Here is a 23,386-nt window from a genome sequence, read left to right as displayed (position 1 = left end):
GTCATAGACTAAACATCTTAAATCAAAAGATACTAGTTCCTGAATACGTATGGTTCATGAGTAATATCACTTTACGCATAATTGTTAATATAAGAGGGGCGAAAACTCCCGTTTATTGTCTACGCACCCTTGCAACCAACATTTATAAGTTACGACTTGTTGCAACTAACAATTTAGTAAAAATAATTTGTCGATATCTTATAAGATTAATGAAAATAAGTGAAAATAAGCCAAAATCAAAATTTAGAATTTGACCTTGACCTTTGTCCTTGACCTAATTTTCATTTTTTTGGACCAAGGATCTTAAATCAAAAGACCCTAGGTCTCTATCACTTATGGTTTACCAGTTAGAAATGCATATCACTTATATCATATACAAAAGGGGGGATAACGCTCATATGGAGCCTCCGGATAGCTTTGGTCAAAATAGAACAGAACATCCTGAGGATATAACGAGCAATTTGGAAAAATAAATTTGTCGGTTTCTTATACGGTTGCAAAGCCTTAGAGATAACAAGAAAAACAGTGTTCGGGGAGATAACTCTTACAAGGTAAAGTTTTTTGTTACGTGGTGTCAGTTTCAGAAGCGTATTTTATAACTGTTCGATATCATATACCATATATCTAAGCGACATCTTGGGAAACAAAAAAAACAGTGAAGGAAAAAAAAGTTGGCGGAAGAAAAAAAAATATTTAAAAACCAATTGTTCAGAGAACAATTGAAGGTCTTTCCACCAGTTAATATCTATTTTGATATTGAAATATAAAAAATCAGTCTAAAATGTCAGTTCATATGGCTTTATGATGTTTAGATATGAATTTAAAGCAAAGGTCAAAATCTAGAACGTCAAATTAACCTATGACCTTGACCTCAATTTCAAGGTCACAAACTGAGGATTTCAAATCAAAAGACCCTAGTCTCTAATATGTATGGTTAATAAGTTATATCACTTTAAACATAATTTAAGATATGATAGGGGCTAAAACTCCCGTTTATTGTTTACGCACCCTTTTCAACTAAAATTATTTAGTTACAACATGTCGCAACTAACAATTTATACAAAATAATTTGTCGATATCTTATAAGGTTAATGAAAATGAGTGAAAATAAGACAAATTCAAAAATTAGAATATGACCTTGACCTTTGACCTTGACCTAATTTTCATTTTTTAGGACCAAGGACCTCAAATCAAAAGATTCTAGGTCTCTATCACTTATGGTGTTCGAGTTTAAAATACATTTTAAAATTTCAAATACAAAAAGGGAAATAACTCTCATATGGAGCGTTCATATTGCTTCGGTCGAAATTGAACAAATCATGCGAAGGATATAACGAGCAATTTTATAAAATAAATTTGTCGTAATCTTTTACGGTTGCGAAGGAGTTGTGAGCACAAGGAAAACAGTGTTTTGGGAGATAACTCCTTCAAAGAAAAGTATTCGGTTACGCAGGGTAAATTTCAAAAGCGCATAAACTGTTCAATATCATATACCAAATATCTAAGCGACATATTGCGAAACAAATGATTATCACAAGAACAAAATTTGGCGGAAGAAAAAAAAAAATAATCAGAAGAAAAACAATAGGTCTTTCCACAGAAAAGTGGAGAATATATAGGACAGATAAACACACGAATAATAGCTAACAAAAGGTACCAAGTTTAAAAATTGATACATCAGACCGGTATTTGCGACCATCAAATCACCAATTGATGTCGTCGGAGTTTAAAATACAATATTTGTGTCTCCATTCAAATAAAATTGACAGAAAACAGTGTCAAAATATACATTAAAATCTAGCATACGTCATCTGCGTTTTTGCGTACATTCTCAAAGCATAAATTGTGAATTGATGCCATGAAAATTTGTTAAGTCATCCAATCAAAATAAACGTTACATATGATGTTGCATTAGAATAAATATTCAATAAAACAGACTTTATACAGTAGAGTTGATATTGTCCAAAGAATTAACTTGATTTGTTTGAAGCTTAAAAATCAACCGTCAACAATGCTACTATCCAAATATAATTATACGAACTGTATTTTTATATCTATTCAAAGTACGATATTATTTCATTTTTTTTGTAAATGTATCTGAACCAGTTCCATTGCACAAATTATTATACATAAATCATAACAAGTCGGTGTAAAGTAAAATTCAGTGGTTGCCGTTTGTTGAGGTGTTAATTATTTGTTTTTCGTTAATTGGTTAATATACATTTGGCCGTAAGTTTTCTCGTTTAAATTTTAAGTAATGGGTTGATGATAATTTTACATAATTAGAACATGTAGTAAATGAGGTATTGATTATGACATACATTTTTTATAGCAATTCCTAGTCCTAGGCTATGTTGTTGAGTGTTTCACGTTTATAAGACAACGACTCAAAATACATAAAATAGGTATTGTTTTGTGTTCCATTTTGTAAATGTTTTACCGAGCGAGTTATGGAGTATCACTCGGGAAATCCTATTTGTAATCAATTAGCAAATCTTTACCGATTTGACATCCCTAATAGATACATGTATCGAGAAAAAATGTATATTTGGTATAAGACATTTTACCAGTCTAAATATTATTGAGATCCAATTCGAAAATATGTATTTTCTAATGTTATGTATTTTCTAATGTTCTTTAAATATTGTTCCTATACTTTGCAATACATAAGTCAATGGAAAATCTAGATGAAGATAGTCAATGAAGACAGTTTACACTAACATGATATTAAAAGGCATATATAATGAATTATCAAATCACGTTCCAAATCTGATCGTTGTCAATCCTTGTTTTTTTCTATTTTTAAACAAGGAAGTTTTCTGTAAGTATAATACGTAAATTATAGTTAATGTCGATGGCACTGTTAACACCACATAAGTATATTCTATATTTGAAAGTGTTTAATATGTATATAAACTTTGTAACAATACTTAATAAAGGCAACAGTAGTATACCGATGTTCAAACTCATAAATCCATGGACAAAAACAAAATCGGGGTAACAAACTAAAACTGAGGGAAACGCATTAAGTATAAGAGGAGAACAACGACACAACACTACAATGTAACACACAAAGAAATGGACCAAGCAACAGACAAAATACGAGAATAACAAATATATCATCAAAACCAAATACATGAATTTGGGATAGACAATTACCGTGACACGTCTTATCGCAATGTGAATTAACACTAGAAAATAAGAGAAAACAAACAACGTAACGTTAAAATGTAATCATTGTTTCATTGACACTCATACTACATCTCATACCAACACTGCATCGTCTCTCATACTTATTTCAGTATATTAATATACGTTTATTATTAAAAACTATTGATATTTTCTACATTCCATTTTTTTATTCTTTCGAGTGATACAACGTTTTCCTTTTATTGTGTTCAATGTGATTTCAATTAAGATAACATATATAATATTAAACAATTATACCAGCCTCCTTTTCTTTCGCTATCGTAGTTTGACTTTTTTAAAATTATCATCGCTAAAACGAAGTAGCGGTTATTATCAAATTATCATTCAGTGAACCTTTTTTTGTAATTTTATTGAAATTTTACATTTCTCATTACATGACTTGCAGCCATCTTTTTGTCAAACGCCATTATGTTTGTATCTGCTTCCTATGTACTTGTCTCCGCTATTTACAGTTTGTCTCCATATGTTATGCAGAATTACTGAGACACCAATTTGATCACGATTAGAAATTATCCCAGCTCAAATTGATTTTTGCTAATATCTTGTCACCATTTTAATATTTTTTCAAATAATTATTTACAATCGTGTAAAAGAATGTATATGCTAAGGCTATACTATTATCAGGACATTCAAATTTAAAATTACCTTTATTTGTTTATCATTTACCCAATTCAAGTCGTTGCTAATCTATTCAAGAACAGGTAACAATAAATATCTTCGTGCACCAAAAAAAAAAAAAAAAAAACCTGATGTGGTGTTAAAACTTTTCTGCTCCATAAGTTATATGTAAAGCTTAAATTGCAATATTTAAATGCAATCATTTCGTTCTATGTAATATTTGTATATCATTTGATTGTATGAAAAACGATTATGGTCAAAATGAATCTGATGTTCAGTGGTTGTCGTCTGTGTATGTGATTCATAAGCGTTTTTCGTTTTTTAAATAGATTAATCCGTTAGTTTTTCTGTTTGAATGGTTTAACACTAGTAATTGTTGGGGCTCTTTAAAGCTGGTTGTTCAGTGTGAGCCTAGGCTCCGTGTTGAAGACTGTACCTTGACCTTTAATTGTTTGCTATTATAAATTGTGACTTGGATGCAGAGTTGTCTCATTGGCACTCATACCACATCTTCCTTTATCAATATAAACGAATGTATTTCTTAGTATGGGAATTGTCTTATTGTAAATGATGTTCATTCTTCTAAAACTGGCTTTAAGCTACGGTGTTAGCTGTACACGAAAAAGAATGTATTAGCCTACTTTTTTGTGACATTCAAACATAATTAGGTTATGTATTTAACAATGTTTATAACTTTCTATATGTAAATTAACACATTTTTAAATTAGAACGACTTAAGTTTAATTAAAACTCTTGACAACAGGTGGTACTTTTTAATAGTTTCTCGTTACTACATCAGATTCGACTGAGCCAAAACTGTATAAACACAGAAGCAAAACCGGCACTAGCGTTGTGCGAATAACATTTAGCAAATTATTGGTATGATACAATACAATTAACATACATTGCGATACATTCTTCTACAAATGTTAACAAAATTGTTATGCTGCAGTAATACATGTGTAAGTACATATTCGTTATGAACTCTCACAGTTTATAGATATAAATAACGCCATAGAAATATGGTAAATAAATATCTTCCTTAAAGTTTATAATGTATTACAATCTTATTTATCTTCTTTTATAACATTTTCAATAATGAATAGAGATAAAACGAAAATAATATTTGTGTCATTCCAAATGTCATGGTCATATACGTTGAATATATATATCTTATAAATGTCGAATCATGAACACGCAGGAGTTACACTTTGTGATATAATTATGCATGTTCTATCTCTCACAGGATAAGTTTATCTTTAAAATATACAAACTGTATCTAGAGATAGAAACAAGCAAGCTTTGCAGCGATAGATGGACTAGAACATCTGTGTAGAGAACAAATTTTCATTCATGACTCATCAATCATAAAATCGAAAGCTTATAATGTTATGCATAACCTCAACAAAAAACGTTATTCTAATTTCGTAAATATATTTTATTCCACAAACCAAACATAATTTTGTACACATATTGTTCATTCAATATTAATGGAATGGAAGAAAGTATACAACATTGTTTTTCCAACTTCTACAGAAATAAAAAAAATGCATGCAGTTTACACTGTCACAAACTGTTTACCTATATTATAAGTAATTCCCTTGCAGTGAATTTTGATTTTGAGTATATGCTCAAATAATTTAATTTTTGATGTAACGCGTCTTCTGATTGGCTGACGTTATTTTGTTATGAGCCCATAGACATAATTTAGTCATGTGACCTTGACGTCATCAATGTTTTTCATGGTTTTCTACGGTTTAAAATGGAATTTAGAATTAAATTATAAGAAATGGCTCTAATATTTTTTCTGTCTATTTGAAATAACATACACAATGTGGTGCACACTGTTAAATAACCCGCTACGTGCGTTATTCAGTGTGCACCAAATGTTTTATGTTATTTCTTCATGTTATGTAACAGAGGGAAGACATTACAAAACGAACTGCTGAAGTTATGTTGGAAGATATTATTTGAATTAGTTACGCATAGTATAGAAGACTTTCGATAACAATATCCTGAATATGGTATATCAGTATTTGCCAATCATATATTATCACAGTATACATCAGAGAGGACGCTGGGCATACACTTTATAACACTTTAGTTCAATCCGGGGTACAGTTACTTAGACAAGTTCTTGTAGATGTCGTGTATTGCAAAACAAAAATCATCAGTAATGAGCTCAGAGAGGAAATATTTGAACATTGAAAATTTAGAAATGTTGATGGTGTATGCAGTTAATTTTGAAAGACAAATTGTATTCATAAAACATGCATTTTTAGTGGTAGTTTCACGATGGTTTGGTAATGTCTTCATAAAAATTTACATGCATTATATATTCATGATATTGTTTTAAGAAGGTCCCATTTAACTTTAACTGGTTTTAAAAAGTTATATAATTGTAGTTCTTATCCGGATTGGAATAGATTGATATATAATAAAGGCAACAGTAGTATGCCGCTGTTCGAAACCCATAAATCGATAGAAAATAACAAATCCTGGTTACAAATTAGAACTGAAGGAAACGCATTCAATATTAGAGGAGAACAACGATGGATGTACAATGTATTGAAAATGAACATGTTTTTTTTTCTATTGTGATGATTTGTTTCTTTTGTTTTAGACTAATACGTTGTACTAGAGTATCAAAACCAATATGTTGAATTTTGTTCTTAAATTCACAACGCTGTCTGTATTTAATCTTGTCGCTAACGGACAGGAAGATGGTAAGTAATTTGCCTTACAGGGCATTTTGTCTTTATTAACTTTTCGAATAAATTTTTAAATGAAATTATTCAAACTGTAACGTAATTTTGAAAAAAAAGAAGTTTCTATGTCAATTTATTTTCAAAAATAGGTTAGGACTTTTTATAAGAGGTCTCAATTTGTTCTAGAAATGTACTGAATAACTTGTTCTTCAAATACTCCTACTTGTTTTCTCTGAGAAGAATACATTGAATGGTATTTATATCACATAGTGAGCGAAAAACAAACAAGAACAAAATATCAATTGAAAATGAAATGACATCAACATCAAGCATTTAGAGTTAATATTTGATGTTAATGATATTTTTTTATTGTGTGGCACAGGTAATTTACGACTGGTTGATGGTTCTCATTCAAGAGAAGGGCGGTTAGAAATATTCCATAATGGCATATGGGGTAGTGTTTGTGACGATAATTTCGGATATAATGACGCAAGTGTTGCATGTAGACAATTAGGCTTTAGGTATGGAAAATATTTTTCATAAAAAAGTTAATTACCTGTTATTCGAAACGCAAATTTTAATCAATTCGTTGTTCATCTCCAATTTACCGATTACAGGCGTTACAATATTTGTAGACATCAGTGATCTTTAAGACAATATAACGACGTATTCAAAGTAACAATCAGAGTAAGGCTTGTATCATTTAATTGTATCATTGTATCATTACCGAACTCACCAAAAGAAATAACATGACGGGTGCCGAATACGGTGCACCTAATTTCACTCCCGGTTTTAAGTGGAGTTCGTGTTTTTTCTTATTTATTATTTATAACTGTTGATGTAAATGTCTTTTGGATTTGTGAGTCTTTGTTTACTCCCTGGTTTTGATTGTTATTGTCTTAATGAATAGAAAAATGATAAACATGACAAAATATTGTACAAACAGTTATATAGTATCGTTAGAAAATGTCATGCAATACGTTGCATAGAATTTATCTTTCGATTTTTCTATATTAGTTTTAAGTGTAAAGTAAAATCACAAAAGTACTGAACTCCGGAAAAAAAAATCAAAAAGGAAAGTCCCTAATCAAATGGCAAAACCAAAAGCCAAAACTCATCAAACGATTGAATAACAACTGTCATATTCCTGACTTGGTACAGGCATTTTCTTATATAGTGTGCTGTTGTTTGTCTGTTTGTCTTTTTCGTTAATAACTTGGGGTTGTTAGTTTGTTTTCAGTTTATGAGTTTCAATGTCCGTCTGGTATCTCGCGTCCATCTCTTATAAGCACAACAAGTAACATTCTATTTTATTTCCTTTAATATTATTTCTCATATATACCTGGATAAATAAAACTTCTTTAGGATATTGTTCCTCATAACGTTTTACGATAATCTTTGTAGATGGAGTATTTCAAATATTCTAACACAGGTCTTTCCGCTGTGTTTGTTTTGGTTTTGTTTGTCTCTCTCCGACTGATTAGATTGTATTCTTACTTTTTCTTTAAGGCGAATTTTCTTGTATACATTCACGTCAATGATACAGATAATCTAAATAATAATAATTGAAATAGTCCAAACGACATCTAGATTCAGTCAAGTTTGCTGTTACATAACTAAAGAGTCTAGACGATTATTCCTTACATCTTGAATTAACAATTAATAATCAAAAGTTGTTTTCCTTAAGTGATCTTTTCTAATCTGGCGTTTTGGTTAACATTAACACAATTTACTTTTTCAAACATATACAAAGGTTAGAAAAAAATATGTAGACGAGTTATAGACCATAAACAGCTATGTGAGCAACGACATCAAGTTGATAGCTAACAACATATAACAGACAAGTTTGAGCAACACGTTATATGTCACCTCGAGATAAATATGAACACTGAATAATATCATGTTTGAGTTTATAATCGCTGATATTTGCAGTGAGCGTTGATTTAATGTAGGATATGAAAAAATATTTAAACGATGTGCGAAAGGCAAAAATTTAACATATTTCCAAAATCAATTTGATGTTGACAGATGTTTATCAGATGTGCAGTTTTATACACAAGGGGGTTTTACATCATACATATGGATGGACGATGTGGGTTGTAATGGTTTGGAAACGTCGTTAAATAAATGTTCACACAATGGATGGGGAAGTCATAACTGTGGTACAGGTGAAAATGTAGGAATTCGATGCTTTGGTGGCTGCGAAGGTATAGTCTTTCTAATAAAAGTTGTACGCAAAAAAAAAAACATTTCAAGAAGACATATTTGCTGTTTCAGCTACAAGTACGCGTTCGTAGTAAAAATGGGCAACGATAAATAAATTAGTAAACATTAGATTAATGCAATAAATAGATACGGTTACTAGTATCTTATCAAACACTAACAGCCCAACAAATTTTGCTAGTCAGTATTTTTATTCCTAACATATAACGCTTTAAAGCTCCGCCAACTGCAAAAAATTATACTGCTGTTTACGAGTGTTTTGTGAAGTTTTGTGACTCATAATGTGTATTTCAATTGCATTCAACTAACGTATTGATCCGTCTGAAAATGATCCAGTCTCCGATCTCAACCAACTTTCTGCATATAGACAAACATGAACAGCAGGATTAACTATATTTTAGAAGGTGCCAATCTTCAAGTTCAAATCTTGAATGTGTAAATCACACAATCAACAATGCGACAATGTCAATAATCAGTGAATGCACGGCAAATAAAACTCTTTTGTTTTAAATCCGACAATGTTTTGTTATTTCTTTTTACTGTTGAAATTAGTTCATATGTTAAAATAAATGATTATTAGCCTTGATCGATGTACTGTTGTTGACCATACAAGATTATAATTTGTATACATTTCCTAAGCTCATTGTGTGACTATGATATTAATACGCTGGCCTCCAATGAACTTTAAAATAAATGCATTAAACATTGTTTGTCAAATGGTAGTTTTTACTGTGTTTTAAAGCAAATATAATGTACCAAATTAACTGCTTGATAAAGACGATAGTCTTTTCAAATATTTGCTGTAATTGCACTCGGCTCGAAATGGATTTATAGCTTACTGAATTTCCCAGTACATCTGTTTCTTAACCTTGTACAAATACATCTGATATTTAAGGTGGTACCTAACACTACAGGGATGTAAAGTCAGCTAAACGTTTTAATTAAGTTGTGTTGTAAAAGGAATATTAAGCTTCTCAATGATCAAAATTGGTCTTTGTCAAACTGCTATATAACCAGTGTAATTTTTCAGACAAACGGTTGGTTCAAAATGTTTTATTTTTTTATATTTTTGTTAAAGGGTTAAAGTAAATACTTTGACAAAATTTTATGAAAATTAAACGAGCCAAAATAATTTTATTGAAAGTGTTGGGTACCACCTTAAAGACATTTAATAGTTACTATCCAAATCTAAGACATAGTATTGTCATGTTTACACACGAGTTTATTGAAAATAGGTGATCAAGTATGTGTACCATCCCAGCCTTTGAGAATACTAGTAATGCTTAATCAAATGTAGCTTTAGGTTGCAATTTGTAAATACAGCTGTTTCTCAAACCACGCCTCTTTTGGGAGGAATTTAGAATATTCATCGAAAAATTAATTTTGTTTACATACTGGTTTCCAGTTATGCTCTCTGTTTTACATCTCATAGAGACATACCTTTGGAATGTTACCAGTAAATATACATGTGCATATTTTTACATTGAATTATGTGGTAACCCTTCATTTGAAGTAGGGGTAGTTAAGAAAATTAGTGTTATTGTAAACTCTGAAAAGTTCAGGACATATAAACGTTTAAAATATGCCGCACAGCCCTATAGTTTGACCTTTGAAAAAAATTGTAGTATATATGAACTTTTAATTCTAGGATAAGATTTTTTTTCAAAACTGCATAGTAAAAGTGGTACAGTTTTAGCCGTAAAAGGAGTTACTATGGGAAATTGCATTGTCAATATTTACAGAAATGCAACCTATGAGGGGTGAAAAAATGGAACATTCAGAATTTAACCACATTTGCTGTATCTCACAGATTTTAAAGAAAATAACTCAAATATTAAGTCTATAAATATTTCATGAAGATTGATAGAATCCTGAGCCTTAGATATGATTCGCAGTTAACATTATGCATAGTTTACTTAAAGTCCTGAATACAAAATTAATTCATAATATTTGCATATTTGTAAGTTAAATTGTTAAGAAGTGCTTGTATTTACTCTTCGCAGTCATTGAAACTTATCGATCCTTCCTGAAATTATTAATGGGGTGTTTGTGTCCTGTCGATAACCCAAAAGTAGGCCGTAACACCTAAATCTGCTTTTTTGTCACCACGGCATAAAAAAGACAAGCTAGAAATACAAACATATCTCAACAAAACTTACAATAGTGTGTTCTATCCTGAATATGTACTAAATATTCCACATTGCTAGAAACAACAGAATAATTTAGGAAATGTGAGGCCCCAGGGGCAAAAAACATAGAAAATTGCCTACCCCCTGGGTCATTAAACAAATAATTTAACTTGTAAATGCTATTATTTTATGATTTTTAAGTTCTTGATATAGAAAACAATAACTATGATTGGAAGTTATGCAAAAATCAGATGTAAGCCGTCATCTCTATAATATTTGAAGTAAATGCTTATCTCAGAATGGTATCTGCATACATACAACTATTGCAAATATGGCTTTGTTTGAACACTTCTAAAATGCTCTGTTTATAAATTTTGAAATTATTATGAAACTTAGGCTTCAATTCACTCAGGCAAAGTTGGCTTTAGATGATTTTGGCTATTTATTTTAGGTATTTTTGACATAAAGCTCTTCAACGATTTTCGGTACTTATACATCTTCGGATTTCAAATGTTTGGCTTTGAGCGTTCCAGATGAAGGTAAATCCAGAGAAGCGCTTCGGACGCAATAAATTATAAAACGTGTTGTTTTCCATTTTTTACATCACTGGGTCGATACCTCTGCTGGTGGACTATCAGTCCCCGAGGGTATCATCAGCTCAGTATTCAGTGTTTCGGTACTGACATGATTTAACAAACTTTACTAAAATTGTCTGTTTATATATTTGAAATTATGATGAAACTTAGGCTTCAACTCCCTCAGGCAAAGTTGGCTTTAGATGAATTTGGCTATTTATTTTAGGTATTTTTGACATAAAGCTCTTCAACGATTTTCGGTACTTATACATCTTCGGATTTCAAATGTTTGGCTTTGAGCGTTCCTGATGAAGGTAAATCCAGAAAAGCGCTTCGGACGCAATAAATTATAAAACGTGTTGTTTTCCATTTTTTCTAGTATATTTATTAGATACATTGTGTCAGATATATGGTTACAGATGATACTGTTTAATAAGTATTCTAAATTGACCATTTGAGGTAGAAAATCTTGAATGTTGTAATGAGTGACTTCTAGACATAACATTTATAGTATTCTGATATGCTCTCAATATGTCATCAAAACAGTTTTAAACAGGTTCTAGGCATTTTATATCAGACACTATGCAAATAGGATAAGCTGGCAATAATCTAAGTCTTGTTTTCAAATTCTTTTAAAAATTGAAACAGGGGAGGGGTATAAAATGTTCAGTAAAAAAACCTTAGAGTATACACAGTGATTTATTCCAGGCTATAATTCTAATGAATAAGTATTAATGTGAGAAAAACTGATTTTATAGAGTTTTCTATTTGAATAAATGTGTGTATAGGTTGCACTTTGTAAATACAGCTGTTTCTCAAACCACGCCTCTTATGGGGAGATTTAGAACATTCATAGAAAATTAATTTTGTTTACATAATGGTTTCCAGTTATGCTCTCTGAGTTCCATCTCAAAGAGACATAGCTTCGAAATGTTACCAGTAAATATACATGTGCATATTGTTTACATTGAAATCTGTATTAACCCTTCATTCGAGGTAGGGGTAGTTAAGAACAGTAGTGTTAGTGTAAACTCTGAAAAGTTCAGGGCATATAAACGTTGAAAATATGCCGCACAGCCCTATATTTTGACCTTGAATTTTTGTTTTAGTACATATGAACTTTCAATTCTAGGATAAGATTTTTTTTTAAAAAACTTCATATTAAAAGTGGTACAGTTTTAGCCGTAAAATGAGTTCATATGGGAAATTGCATTGTCAATATTTACAGAAATGCAACCTTTATTGCTATAGTAAATTCAATGAGATCTTGTTATACAGATAGTGTTACCTGTTACAACATTGAACAAATTGTCTTCATATTCTTATTAATTACATTTAAGGAGATTTGTGGTTAGTTGGAGGAAGCAGTTACGGCCGTCTTCATATTTATCATAGTGGTTCGTGGGGAACAATTTGTGACGACGCCTTCGGATCTGAAGAAGCATTAGTTGTCTGCAAGCAACTACAGCTGCGGTAAGAATTATATAATAACGTATCAACGTTCAAAACTCATATATCTTTTCGAATACACAATAAGAGAGAAAATTCCGGCTTGAAATCGAGTAATTATACTTAAAACGGATTAGCGTAACTTTTTTTTGTTTTTTGGTATAAACAATGAAGCCCGTTCCACAGTAAAAATGTCATGATAAAGAATACAACAAAAAATAAACAGACAATCAGATATTTATAATTCAAGCTCGTTCTGCCGATTTAAAGGCACACAAAAAGAAACGACTTTTGTTATTTCAGTCGATGAGTTACTTAAAAGAAGAAGAACATTGTAAAACAAACCTAACATAATGGTCACAAATTATTTCGGACGTTTAAAACATTGCATTTCTTGTTTTTGATATGTTATTTTCGCAACTTATATTTAATATAATTTTTGCAATGATAAGGACCACAGCTGTGCAGTTTTACACTGCTGGTAACGGAAACGGGACAATCTGGCTCGATGATGTTGCTTGCAACGGACAGGAAAATAGACTTGACTACTGTAATCATATTGGATGGAGCGTGCATAACTGTGGACATCACGAAGACGTTGGTATAAGATGTTATGGTAGTTATAGTTTTTTAGAAGGTATAACTCTTGTTTCAATGTTACTGATAGGGACTTTTATAACTACTGGCTCATTATGAAACAGGAACATACATGTGTTTTACATGTACAATCTATATGCCTCCTTATTACGTTCAGATTAACAGTTTGAACGAAACACTAATATGACACGTTCAAAATGTGTTTTCATATACGTTATAAAATAAATAGACCAGTCAGATCAATAATTAAGAATCAATCAGAAATAGTGTGTGTAATCTGTTTCCTGCTTGTCGTTCTAAACTTCAAATATTGTGCATTCAAAACTGTATCGTCATGATGCATTTACATTTTTTCAGTTTAACAAACACTGTAACAAGTAGGAAGATGTTATATGATTTTGAATGAGACTTCAAGTGACTTAAAAAATAACAACTATAGGTCGCCGTATGGCCACCATCCATTAGCAAACCCTACACCGTATAGCCAGCTTTACAAGGCCAAATGTAAAACAATTAAATCGCAAAAATAACAGCCAAATGCCTGTACAAACATAGCGACAAACATGCATGTAAGGCGAAAATAAACGACCACCACTGAAATAAAAGCTCCTGACCTTAATTTGTGGTTTGGTTTGTGTTTCTTATTGTTTTTGGTTTACTATTATAATGTTTCGTGTATAGTTTAATGTCTGTCTGTTGGTCTTTGTCTTTTTGTAGCTATGGGGGTTTCATTTTTTTTTAATTGTGAGTTAATGTCACTCTGGTATCGTTTCCCTCTCTTTTGCTTTTGGACAGATAAATATCGCATATAGTTGTATAATATAGAAGGTTTGATATAAACTGATAAAGAAATGATAGTCATTTGTAATTGATAGCACATACTCAATAGGGATAAGATAACAAAAATACAAAATACATATTTAACTAGAATACATAATCTGTAATTATTCGATTTTTGTTAATACAGGTGATTTACGATTGGTTGGAATAAATAATCACGAAGAAGGCCGCCTCGAGATTTATCACAATTCTCAATGGGGTACAATATGTGATGACAGTTTTGGCACTGCAGATGCTGCTGTGGCTTGTCGGCAACTTGGTTACAGGTATTCCATATCCCTTTTCGAATCTGCGATCGGGTTTTAATGCGGAAGCATATGATATCATTTTAAATTGTTGAAGCTAGCTATATTTAGCCTTAACCCGTGTTACTTTTATAGATATACAGCCGAGTGAAACAATACAGTTAAATCAAAAAGCCCTTTATCAAACGACAAATCAAAAGCGCAAACACCTTAATCGAATGGAAAACAACATCATATTTCTGATATTCCCGACTTGGTGCAGCCATTTCCCGATGTATCAAGTGGTGGACGAAACCTGTTTTATAGCTAGCTTAAACTCTGAAGTGAATGACAGTCGCATATAATATTGAAATCAACATTGACAACAAATTGTGAACAAACCAAACAGATATAATTGGTTTAAATGACAAAAATTGGGGTGCAGTCGTCAACATTGCATTATAATTGTGATCACTATAACACTGAAATAGTTCATTCAGTGAGGAAAGCATATTGACATATTAACACTCTAAAGACAAAGTAAATGAGGAAAAATGAAAGACAAGAATAACAAAAAAGGGTAACACGAAGACAAATGAAAAACAAACCCTTTTAAATAAAGGCAACAGTAGTATACCGCTGTTCAAAACTCATAAATCCATGGACAAAAAACAAAATCGGGGTAACAAACTAAAACCGAGGGAAACGCATTAAATATAAGAGGAGAACAACGACATAACACCGAAACGTAACACACACAGAAACGGACCAAGCATCAGACAAAAGTGGTGGGTTGAACCTGGTTTTGTGGCATGCCAAACCTCGCACTTTAATGGCAAAGTTAAATATAACATTGAAATGACAACATAATATTACAGGACTACCATACAAATTAATAAAACATATTAGACAAAGAAATACGATTAATAGATAACAAAAAGCATCAGGTTTAAAATTCAATACGCCAAAAACGCGCCTTGTCCACACAAGACTTACAAGTGACGCCCAGATATAAAAGATCGAAAGTGAAAAAAGTACAAAGTTGTACAACACTGAAGATCAAAAGTTGAAAAGGTTTCGCCAAATACGGCATTGTTTTTATGCCCGGGATAAGAACATTCTTATTATATAGAACAATACAATAACACTATGACATATAAGGTTTTGAATGTTTCTTGTCTTTTTAAACTTGAATGATGCATCATGGTTATTTATCCTATGATAATATGAAGTCAGTATGACTAGTGAAAGAGGACTTAGTTTATACAAATTATAATTCAAATACTGTTTTTGCAAATGTAAATTACAGCAAAATACACAAAGGCCTTTCCACACGAAAACAATTCATACCGTATTGCATTCGAGGATTATAATCCTTAATTAAATTTAAAAAAAATCAATATATGTGGGGGTTTTTTTTGTGTTTTTTTTTCTGAAAAAAAAAGTGAAAATACAGAAATTTTATCAATATTTGTTCCAGTTGTAAGGGACTTAAGGTTTGACGTCATTTTTAACTATACAAAAGAATGATATCTTCAGGTAAAGCTTTTTATATTAAAGTATTATATAAAACAAAAAGCCGACGAAAATACAAAATCAAATAAGCTGCATTTCTAGGGTTATAAATTTTATTTTTTGAGCAAATAAATAAATGAAGAATTTAAAAATAGGACATCCACGCCAACATTTTACACATCAAGTGGTGGAACAGACCCAGTATGGTTAGACGACATGGCTTGCAATGGGACAGAAAGGAAAATTGCTAATTGCATTCATCCAGGTTGGGGAGTCGAAAACTGTGGCCATAGCGAAGATGTTGGTGTAAGATGCACAGGAGAATATGGTGGTAAATAAAAATATAGTATTGTAGAATGATATATTTTTGATCCATGTGACGATAATGCAACATGACAAGACCATGGAATTACAAATTGAGTGTGTTAACGTTTAATTCACCTGTGTTCATGTCACGTCGTATCATTTTGGCAATATACACTTTATTTCTTTAGTACATGTTTTCATTATTGAATAAAACTACTTCGGAATGTATCCCAGTAAATAGTTATAATTAACTTCATATTTGTGCAAAATGTAAATTCTATGATAATAGTTGGAATACGTGTAGTACAAAGGCGCTAATGCTTAGATGCAATTAAATGTGACAATGTTGACATTATTATACTTCTCATGTTGTATAAAATTAGTTGTGTATTTATAATCTTCCAGTATGAAACGGGAGTGCGATGACCCTTTTGAAAAACTTTTTCTGCTGGAACAACCAAACAAAATATTGATACCTATGGAAGAACTTAGTAAAAGTATTGAAATAATTTATGGTAACGAAATTTGGGAATCTTTTAAAAAAAGAACATTAACCGATTGCGTTGTCATCAAAACCCAAAAAGATACGTTTTATTTGTATGAAATATAAACTATTACAGTTAATGGTAATTGGGGTTATTGGTCCACGTGGTCATCTTGCAATCCTACTTGTGGTTCTGGTACAAGAATAAGAACAAGACGATGTGACTCTCCTTACCCAGCATTTGGTGGATCATCGTGTACTGGGGACTCAAGAAAATCGCAAACATGTACTGGTACTTTTTGTCCAGGTATATTCTTGATGATCCTAGAAATATTTCTTCGATATAAATATATATAACACCGTGGATAGAAAAGAAGAAGACAATCAGAAAAACAATAGTACACCAAGTTAACACAGAAAAATAAACACTTAACACCACGAACCCCACCGGAAATTGGATGTGATCTTACGTGCTCCGGAAGGATAAGCATATCCTGTTCCATGTGTTGTTCCTGATAGTGCAAGCCAGGTTATATGTACAATTTATAAGTTCACATTAGTACAAGGGAACGGAATTGTATTTACGACATAATGAACATATCCGCTATCAACCGTCAACAGGATATTACATAACGGTCAACCAAATCGTGATGGCGTTCGTAAAATGTACGAAGACTATGAATTAACGAATGACTAGAATTTAATAAGATTAGTATCTGGGTTTAAGACAATTACATTGAACTGTCTTTTTGAAAATATGTTTTAAAGATTAACACTATAATTTAATTTGAATATACTAGCGACCAGGGTTATAGTTTACAGTAAGGAATAGCATCTGAATGTTTTGTTTTTGTCTTAGGGTCTTTGGTTTATGATTTATTCCAACTATGCAGCACGAAATAACCATATTTTAACGAGTTTATGTGATAAAGACAACATAATATTGCAACACAACACTTCATAATTCATGTATTGTCACCTTAAAGGCTCGCTTTGATTGAACTTAATTTTGAAATAATATTTTTACTACAATTTATGTTTAACTTTGTTTAAAGTTAATGGAAACTGGGGTTCTTGGTTGGGCTGGACAATATGTAGTTCTAGTTGCGATTCTGGCTATCAAACTAGATCCCGCCTCTGTAATAGTCCGATACCATCGTCGAATGGCGCTTACTGTAATGGGAAGTCATTTGAAGTATTTAACTGCAGCACTGCTATGTGTACAGGTATGTTTGTTTCTTGTGTGTATAAGATTGTTAGGAACACGAATGTAACCTTAAGATTAACGGTCAATAGTTTCAAGTTACTAATAAAATTTCAATACTGTAAACTCAGAAACTACTGCGAGGTTTTTATTATTGCTAAACATGCTAAACAGTTGTAAACGCAATTATTTAAACTCGTATTTTTTTACATTTTATATAAAAAAGCAGGATTTTTCTCATAATCGTAAAATTTGAAAACGCTTTTAAGTATAAAATAACAAAATCACATAAATAAATACAGGCAATAATGTTTGAATTTACAGTATTATTAGTGCTGTTTTTCCGTTATTTTCTTGGTTTGTTGTTGTTGTTGTTGTTTTTTTGTTGTTGTATTTCATTTCTGTTTAACTTATCACCGATGTCGCCAATCTCTCATATATATTATCATAACATTGCAAACTACAATGATAGTTTGTGACGAAAGAAATCAGACGTTATGCATGTTAATGACATGTCACCTTACCTTGGTAAATACGTGATCACATGATATTACAATGTATTACATTCAATTACTAGTAATTAACGTTCATTTAACTAACACACTTTTTTCAATAATCAATGGCCGGTTTACCTTATGAGTTATTGAAATTCAGAATGCAATTTATAAATAAACATGTTTTATGTAAGTTAATGGAAATTGGGGATCATGGTCAGACTGGACAATCTGTAGTTCTAGCTGTGATTCTGGCCATCAAACAAGATCCCGTATCTGTAATGAACCGGCACCATCATCAAATGGCGCACATTGTAATGGAAAGTCGTTCGAAGTACTAAACTGCAGCATTGCAAGGTGTACAGGTATGTGTGTCTTTTGTGTGCTTAAGATTTTATTCTGACGAACACTAAATAAACTCATCATAGATACCATAATTAAATTTTGTATTTACGCAAGACGCGTGTTTCGTCCACGAAAGACTCATCACATATGCTGAGTCAAAAAAAGTTAAAAAGGCCAAATAAAGTACGAAGTTGAAGAGCATTGGTTAACAAAAATTCATAAAAGTTTTGCCAAATACAGCTAAGGTAATCTATTCCTAAGCTAGAAAAGCCTTAGTATTTGTTTTTGTTTTTTGGAAACAGTTAATTCATAAATATGACCATATCAATGATAATTTATGTCATCACAGAAGTGCTGACTACTGGGCTTGTAAACCCTCGGGGAATTAAAACTCCTTCAGCAGTGGCATCGACCCAGTGGTTGTAAATAAACATATCACATATACCAGGATTAAATTTTCTATTTACACCAGACGCGCGTTTTGTTTATTTATCCTTAACATTTGCTGTCAATATATGCTAGGTACAAGTAACATATCTAAACATTTATATACAATGACATCATAAACCTTTTAAAGATGCTTGTTGTTTCTCAGTTTTTATTTTCGATTTTTAAATTTTTTTTTTTACTTTATTATAACATATCATGCTTATCATTGAGCTCGCCATTATCTTTTATACATATTATCATAAAATTGCAAACAACAATTATAGTTTCTGACGAAAGTAATCAGACGGTATGCATGATATTGACATGTCAACAAACATGTGTAAATAAGTGCTCACGTGATATTACAATGTATTACATTCAATTAATTAACGTTCATTTAACTAGAACACATTTACAAGAATCAATGGCCTGTTTATTTGGTCAGTTATCGAATTCAGAATGCACTTTATAAATGATAATGTTTTTATGTAAGTTAATGGAAACTGGGGATCGTGGTCAGACTGGACAATCTGTAGTTCGAGTTGTGATGCTGGCCATCAAACAAGATCCCGCATCTGTAATAATCCGGTACCATCATCAAATGGCGCATACTGTAATGGAAAGTCGTTCGAAGTACTAAACTGCAGCATTGCAAAGTGTACAGGTATGTTTGTCTTTTGTTTGCTTAAGATTTTATTCTGACGAACACTGATGTGTCAATATATTCAAAATAGACGTAATATACTTACATTTATATACAATAACATAATACAAAGTTAAAAACAAGACGTATAATAATTGCATGCGTCCGATGCGCTTTTCTGGATTGACCTGCATCAGGAACGCTCAAAGACAAACATTTGAAATCAGAGGGTGTATAAGTGTATAATTACCGAAAATAAATAGCCAAATTTATCTAAAGTCAACTTCGCCTGATGGAGTTGAAAAATTAGTTTCCTAATAATTTCAAAATTCATAAACGGACAATTTTAGAATGGCTACCGATTAAGATGCTTGTTGTTTCTCGGTTGTTATTTTCATTTCATTTATTTTTAATTATTTATTTTAACTTATTATCATTATTATCGAGGAAGCAAACTACAAGTATGTGAAAAGTCGTTCATGTAATGTATGTTTTAAGATGTAACCTTACCTGGGTAAATAAAAGATAACATGCTTTTACAATGTAATATATTCAATTAATAAATGTTCATTTAACTAGTACATCTTTTTGAAGATTAAATGACCGGTTTAACTTGTCGGTTATTAAATTCAGAATGCAGTTTATAATTGATTTTTTTTATGTAAGTTAATGGAAACTGGGGATCATGGTCAGACTGGACAGTATGTAGTTCCAGTTGTGATTCTGGCCATCAAACAAGATCCCGCCTCTGTAATAATCCGGTGCCATCGTCTAGTGGTTCTTACTGTAATGGGGAGTCTTTTGGAGTATTAAACTGTAGCATTGCTAGGTGTGCAGGTACGTTTATTTGTTGTGTGTGTTAATTGCCATAAAAAAATGCTGACGATCACTTGATTACATTTATAACTTAAATGTGTTGCCAGTGTTTTTAAGTTAGTATTAGATTTGAAATAAATGTACATAAAAGACACAATATTACGATTTGTGTTTTTTTTTAATTTGTTTTGCTGTGGTTTTGGTTACATGTATCATTCCGTCGACATATATAGTTGATAAACTGCTAGTATGAAAACAGATGGGACTGTTTAGTATCTAACTTCATAAAATGTATGTCGGAATTTTCTTCAAAATACTTATGTATTCAAATAAGAGACTAAAATGATGATTTTTAATAGTACATTGTATCATAGTATTTAAAGACAAATACAAATGAGAACTGCCACGGAGAATTGTTTCAAAGAACAACCACCCCTCTAAAGAGCAGAAAATGGGTGTTCAATACAGGAACAAAAAAATCCCGCCCAAGTTTGCACATTTCAACAACAGTATTAAAAGAAAAAAACAATTTTATACAAAATACCCCTTACAATTTTAATTCCGAGAACTACTGTAGTAAAAATATAATGTTCTGTAAAAATCATTAATCTGCCAACTAATTCGCATTTGCAAAATATCAAAACAATCCCATATACAAAAATATGGACATTAAGTAGATGTCGATACAAGCTATAACCGAATTTAATTATATTGATTTAAAGTGACAATCAATTTTGTAAAAATAGTAATCACAAAATTTCGAGAAAACATATCGTTGAATGTTTCTCATATAACGATAAATCGATATACTAGAAAAATCTATTTCGCAATATTTGTCATAAATTATTGCGGTATCGCCACAAAATTAAACATAAAATGATATAACACAACAAGTCAATATCAACAACAACACAAACAAAGATTTCTATACGTTTCCGTTGGTGACGGTAATAGTCTTTGATATATTAAAACATTACACCTACAGATATTTCCCTTCATCAAATCTTAAAATAATTTATATGCCAGCTGGTGACACCGTTCGTCAGACTTCAACAATTGCATCCGTACTGTATATAGCTACTGTCTCAAGTTCAAAAATGGTAACCTTTAAATACAAATAACCTCTTCTACGTTTTTCATGTTCTTAGTAATGATATAAAATATCAAACTAATCCAAAGATATCAAAAATTTAGAAAGAAGAAATTAAAAAAAGATAAAAAAAATAATATTAACAGTGTATTATAGACTCCATAATTTTAGTACTCCAGAAATGGGGGGGGGGGGGGGGATTTTTAATTCAAAAGGATAAATCATGATATACTCTATATGTGCCTATATGAAGTCTGTAATTGAGTGGTTAATGTTTATTGCTAATTTGTGCCTTTGTACCACTGTCCCAAAGTTAATGGGAAGATTTAACGCAATCAAACTAGATTAAACCCTTTGCCCTAAATCAGGAGTCTGTTTTTTGTTCGTTGCTTGATTAATAGATGTTTCTAATTTATTTTTAAATATAAATTTAACTGTTGGTTTTTCTATTTTAATTTTCAAACACTAATCATGGTGGTGCCTTTTATTGCTGGTTGCTTGGTGTAAGTCAAGGCTTCGTATTGAAGGCCGTACGGTGACCTACACTTGTAAAATATTTATACATTGTGATTTGGATAGAGATTCCTACCACATCTTCTTATTTATATAGCCATAGATTTGTTAAGAATTTTTCACATGGTATGTCTCACAATTCCAGCGCGTTTCACTAACTAAACTGCATATGCTGGAAACAGTTACTTCATTGCCACAACTATCTCACTTTTTTTATTTCATCTTTTAAGTTGATGGAAGTTGGGGAGGGTGGAGTATGTGGTCAGATTGTAATGCAACTTGTGATGGTGGTGTACAGAAACGTACGCGTACGTGCAACAACCCATATCCATCAGCTGGCGGATCTCCATGTTCAGGGATGGCCGACCAAATATTAATATGCGCCGAAAGTGATTGTCCAGGTGTGATTCCTTTCTGTATAGTGTCATTGTATCCGACGCTGATTATATGAAGTTACAATCAGTAATCAATTAAAATCAATCAACTCAGAATGTATAAGCATCACGATTTTAATTTAAATGAATAAAGCATTAGGTTTAATTATATGTTTACGGTTATTTATGCAAATGATTGAAAATCAGAAAACTTTTCATAATAGATCAAATTACGCAGAAATTGTTAGTCACCATACTGTCTTCAATAAAGTAAAACCCTTACCGCATGGTCCGTATTTTTTATTTCATTAGTTTAAACTGTTATGATTGAGCATTAAGAATAGTTTATAAAACTAGTTGTATTTGAATTCAACTATCTTTTAGTCCTTGGCGCCTGGTCAGAATGGGGAGTTTGGAGCTTATGTTCGACCTCATGTGGTTCAGGAAATAGGACAAGGAATAGACTGTGTGAGAATCCTCCTCCTTCTAATGGCGGAGAATATTGTAATGGCAAAACGTTAGATTCGGATACTTGTAATACCCATGAATGTCCTAGTATGTATATTGAAAATCTTATGCTATTTGTTATTTAAGTTATCA

The 23,386-nt window shown here is 31.5% G+C and overlaps 1 protein-coding gene across 9 annotated transcripts in view; it reads left to right on the top strand.

Moving 5' to 3' along the window:
* The window catches only part of LOC139494712 (A disintegrin and metalloproteinase with thrombospondin motifs adt-1-like), a 185,956-nt gene that overhangs the window by 117,231 nt on the left and 45,339 nt on the right, over positions 1–23,386 (top strand). For 4 of the 9 annotated variants that reach the window (XR_011657121.1, XR_011657120.1, XM_071282894.1 and 1 more), the window contains exons 2-15: positions 6,452–6,554; positions 6,919–7,057; positions 8,565–8,743; positions 12,804–12,936; positions 13,365–13,549; positions 14,477–14,615; positions 16,244–16,419; positions 17,015–17,185; positions 17,934–18,104; positions 18,771–18,941; positions 19,844–20,014; positions 20,660–20,830; positions 22,643–22,813; positions 23,171–23,341. Coding sequence is in view for 6 of the 9 variants with exons in the window: in XM_071282894.1 (XP_071138995.1) it covers positions 6,485–6,554; positions 6,919–7,057; positions 8,565–8,743; positions 12,804–12,936; positions 13,365–13,549; positions 14,477–14,615; positions 16,244–16,419; positions 17,015–17,185; positions 17,934–18,104; positions 18,771–18,941; positions 19,844–20,014; positions 20,660–20,830; positions 22,643–22,813; positions 23,171–23,341 (2,218 nt within the window). In the remaining 3 variants the exon portion in view is untranslated. The remainder of the gene's footprint in view (positions 1–6,451; positions 6,555–6,918; positions 7,058–8,564; positions 8,744–12,803; positions 12,937–13,364; positions 13,550–14,476; positions 14,616–16,243; positions 16,420–17,014; positions 17,186–17,933; positions 18,105–18,770; positions 18,942–19,843; positions 20,015–20,659; positions 20,831–22,642; positions 22,814–23,170; positions 23,342–23,386) is intronic. The other 5 variants (XR_011657122.1, XM_071282896.1, XM_071282895.1 and 2 more) reach the window with 5 other exon arrangements.

The sequence above is a fragment of the Mytilus edulis genome, chromosome 11 (assembly GCF_963676685.1).
Source record: "Mytilus edulis chromosome 11, xbMytEdul2.2, whole genome shotgun sequence".
NCBI classification, from domain to species: domain Eukaryota; kingdom Metazoa; phylum Mollusca; class Bivalvia; order Mytilida; family Mytilidae; genus Mytilus; species Mytilus edulis.
The sequence above is the reverse complement of the archived record's forward strand: the minus strand, read 5'-3'. Positions and strand labels throughout refer to the sequence as shown.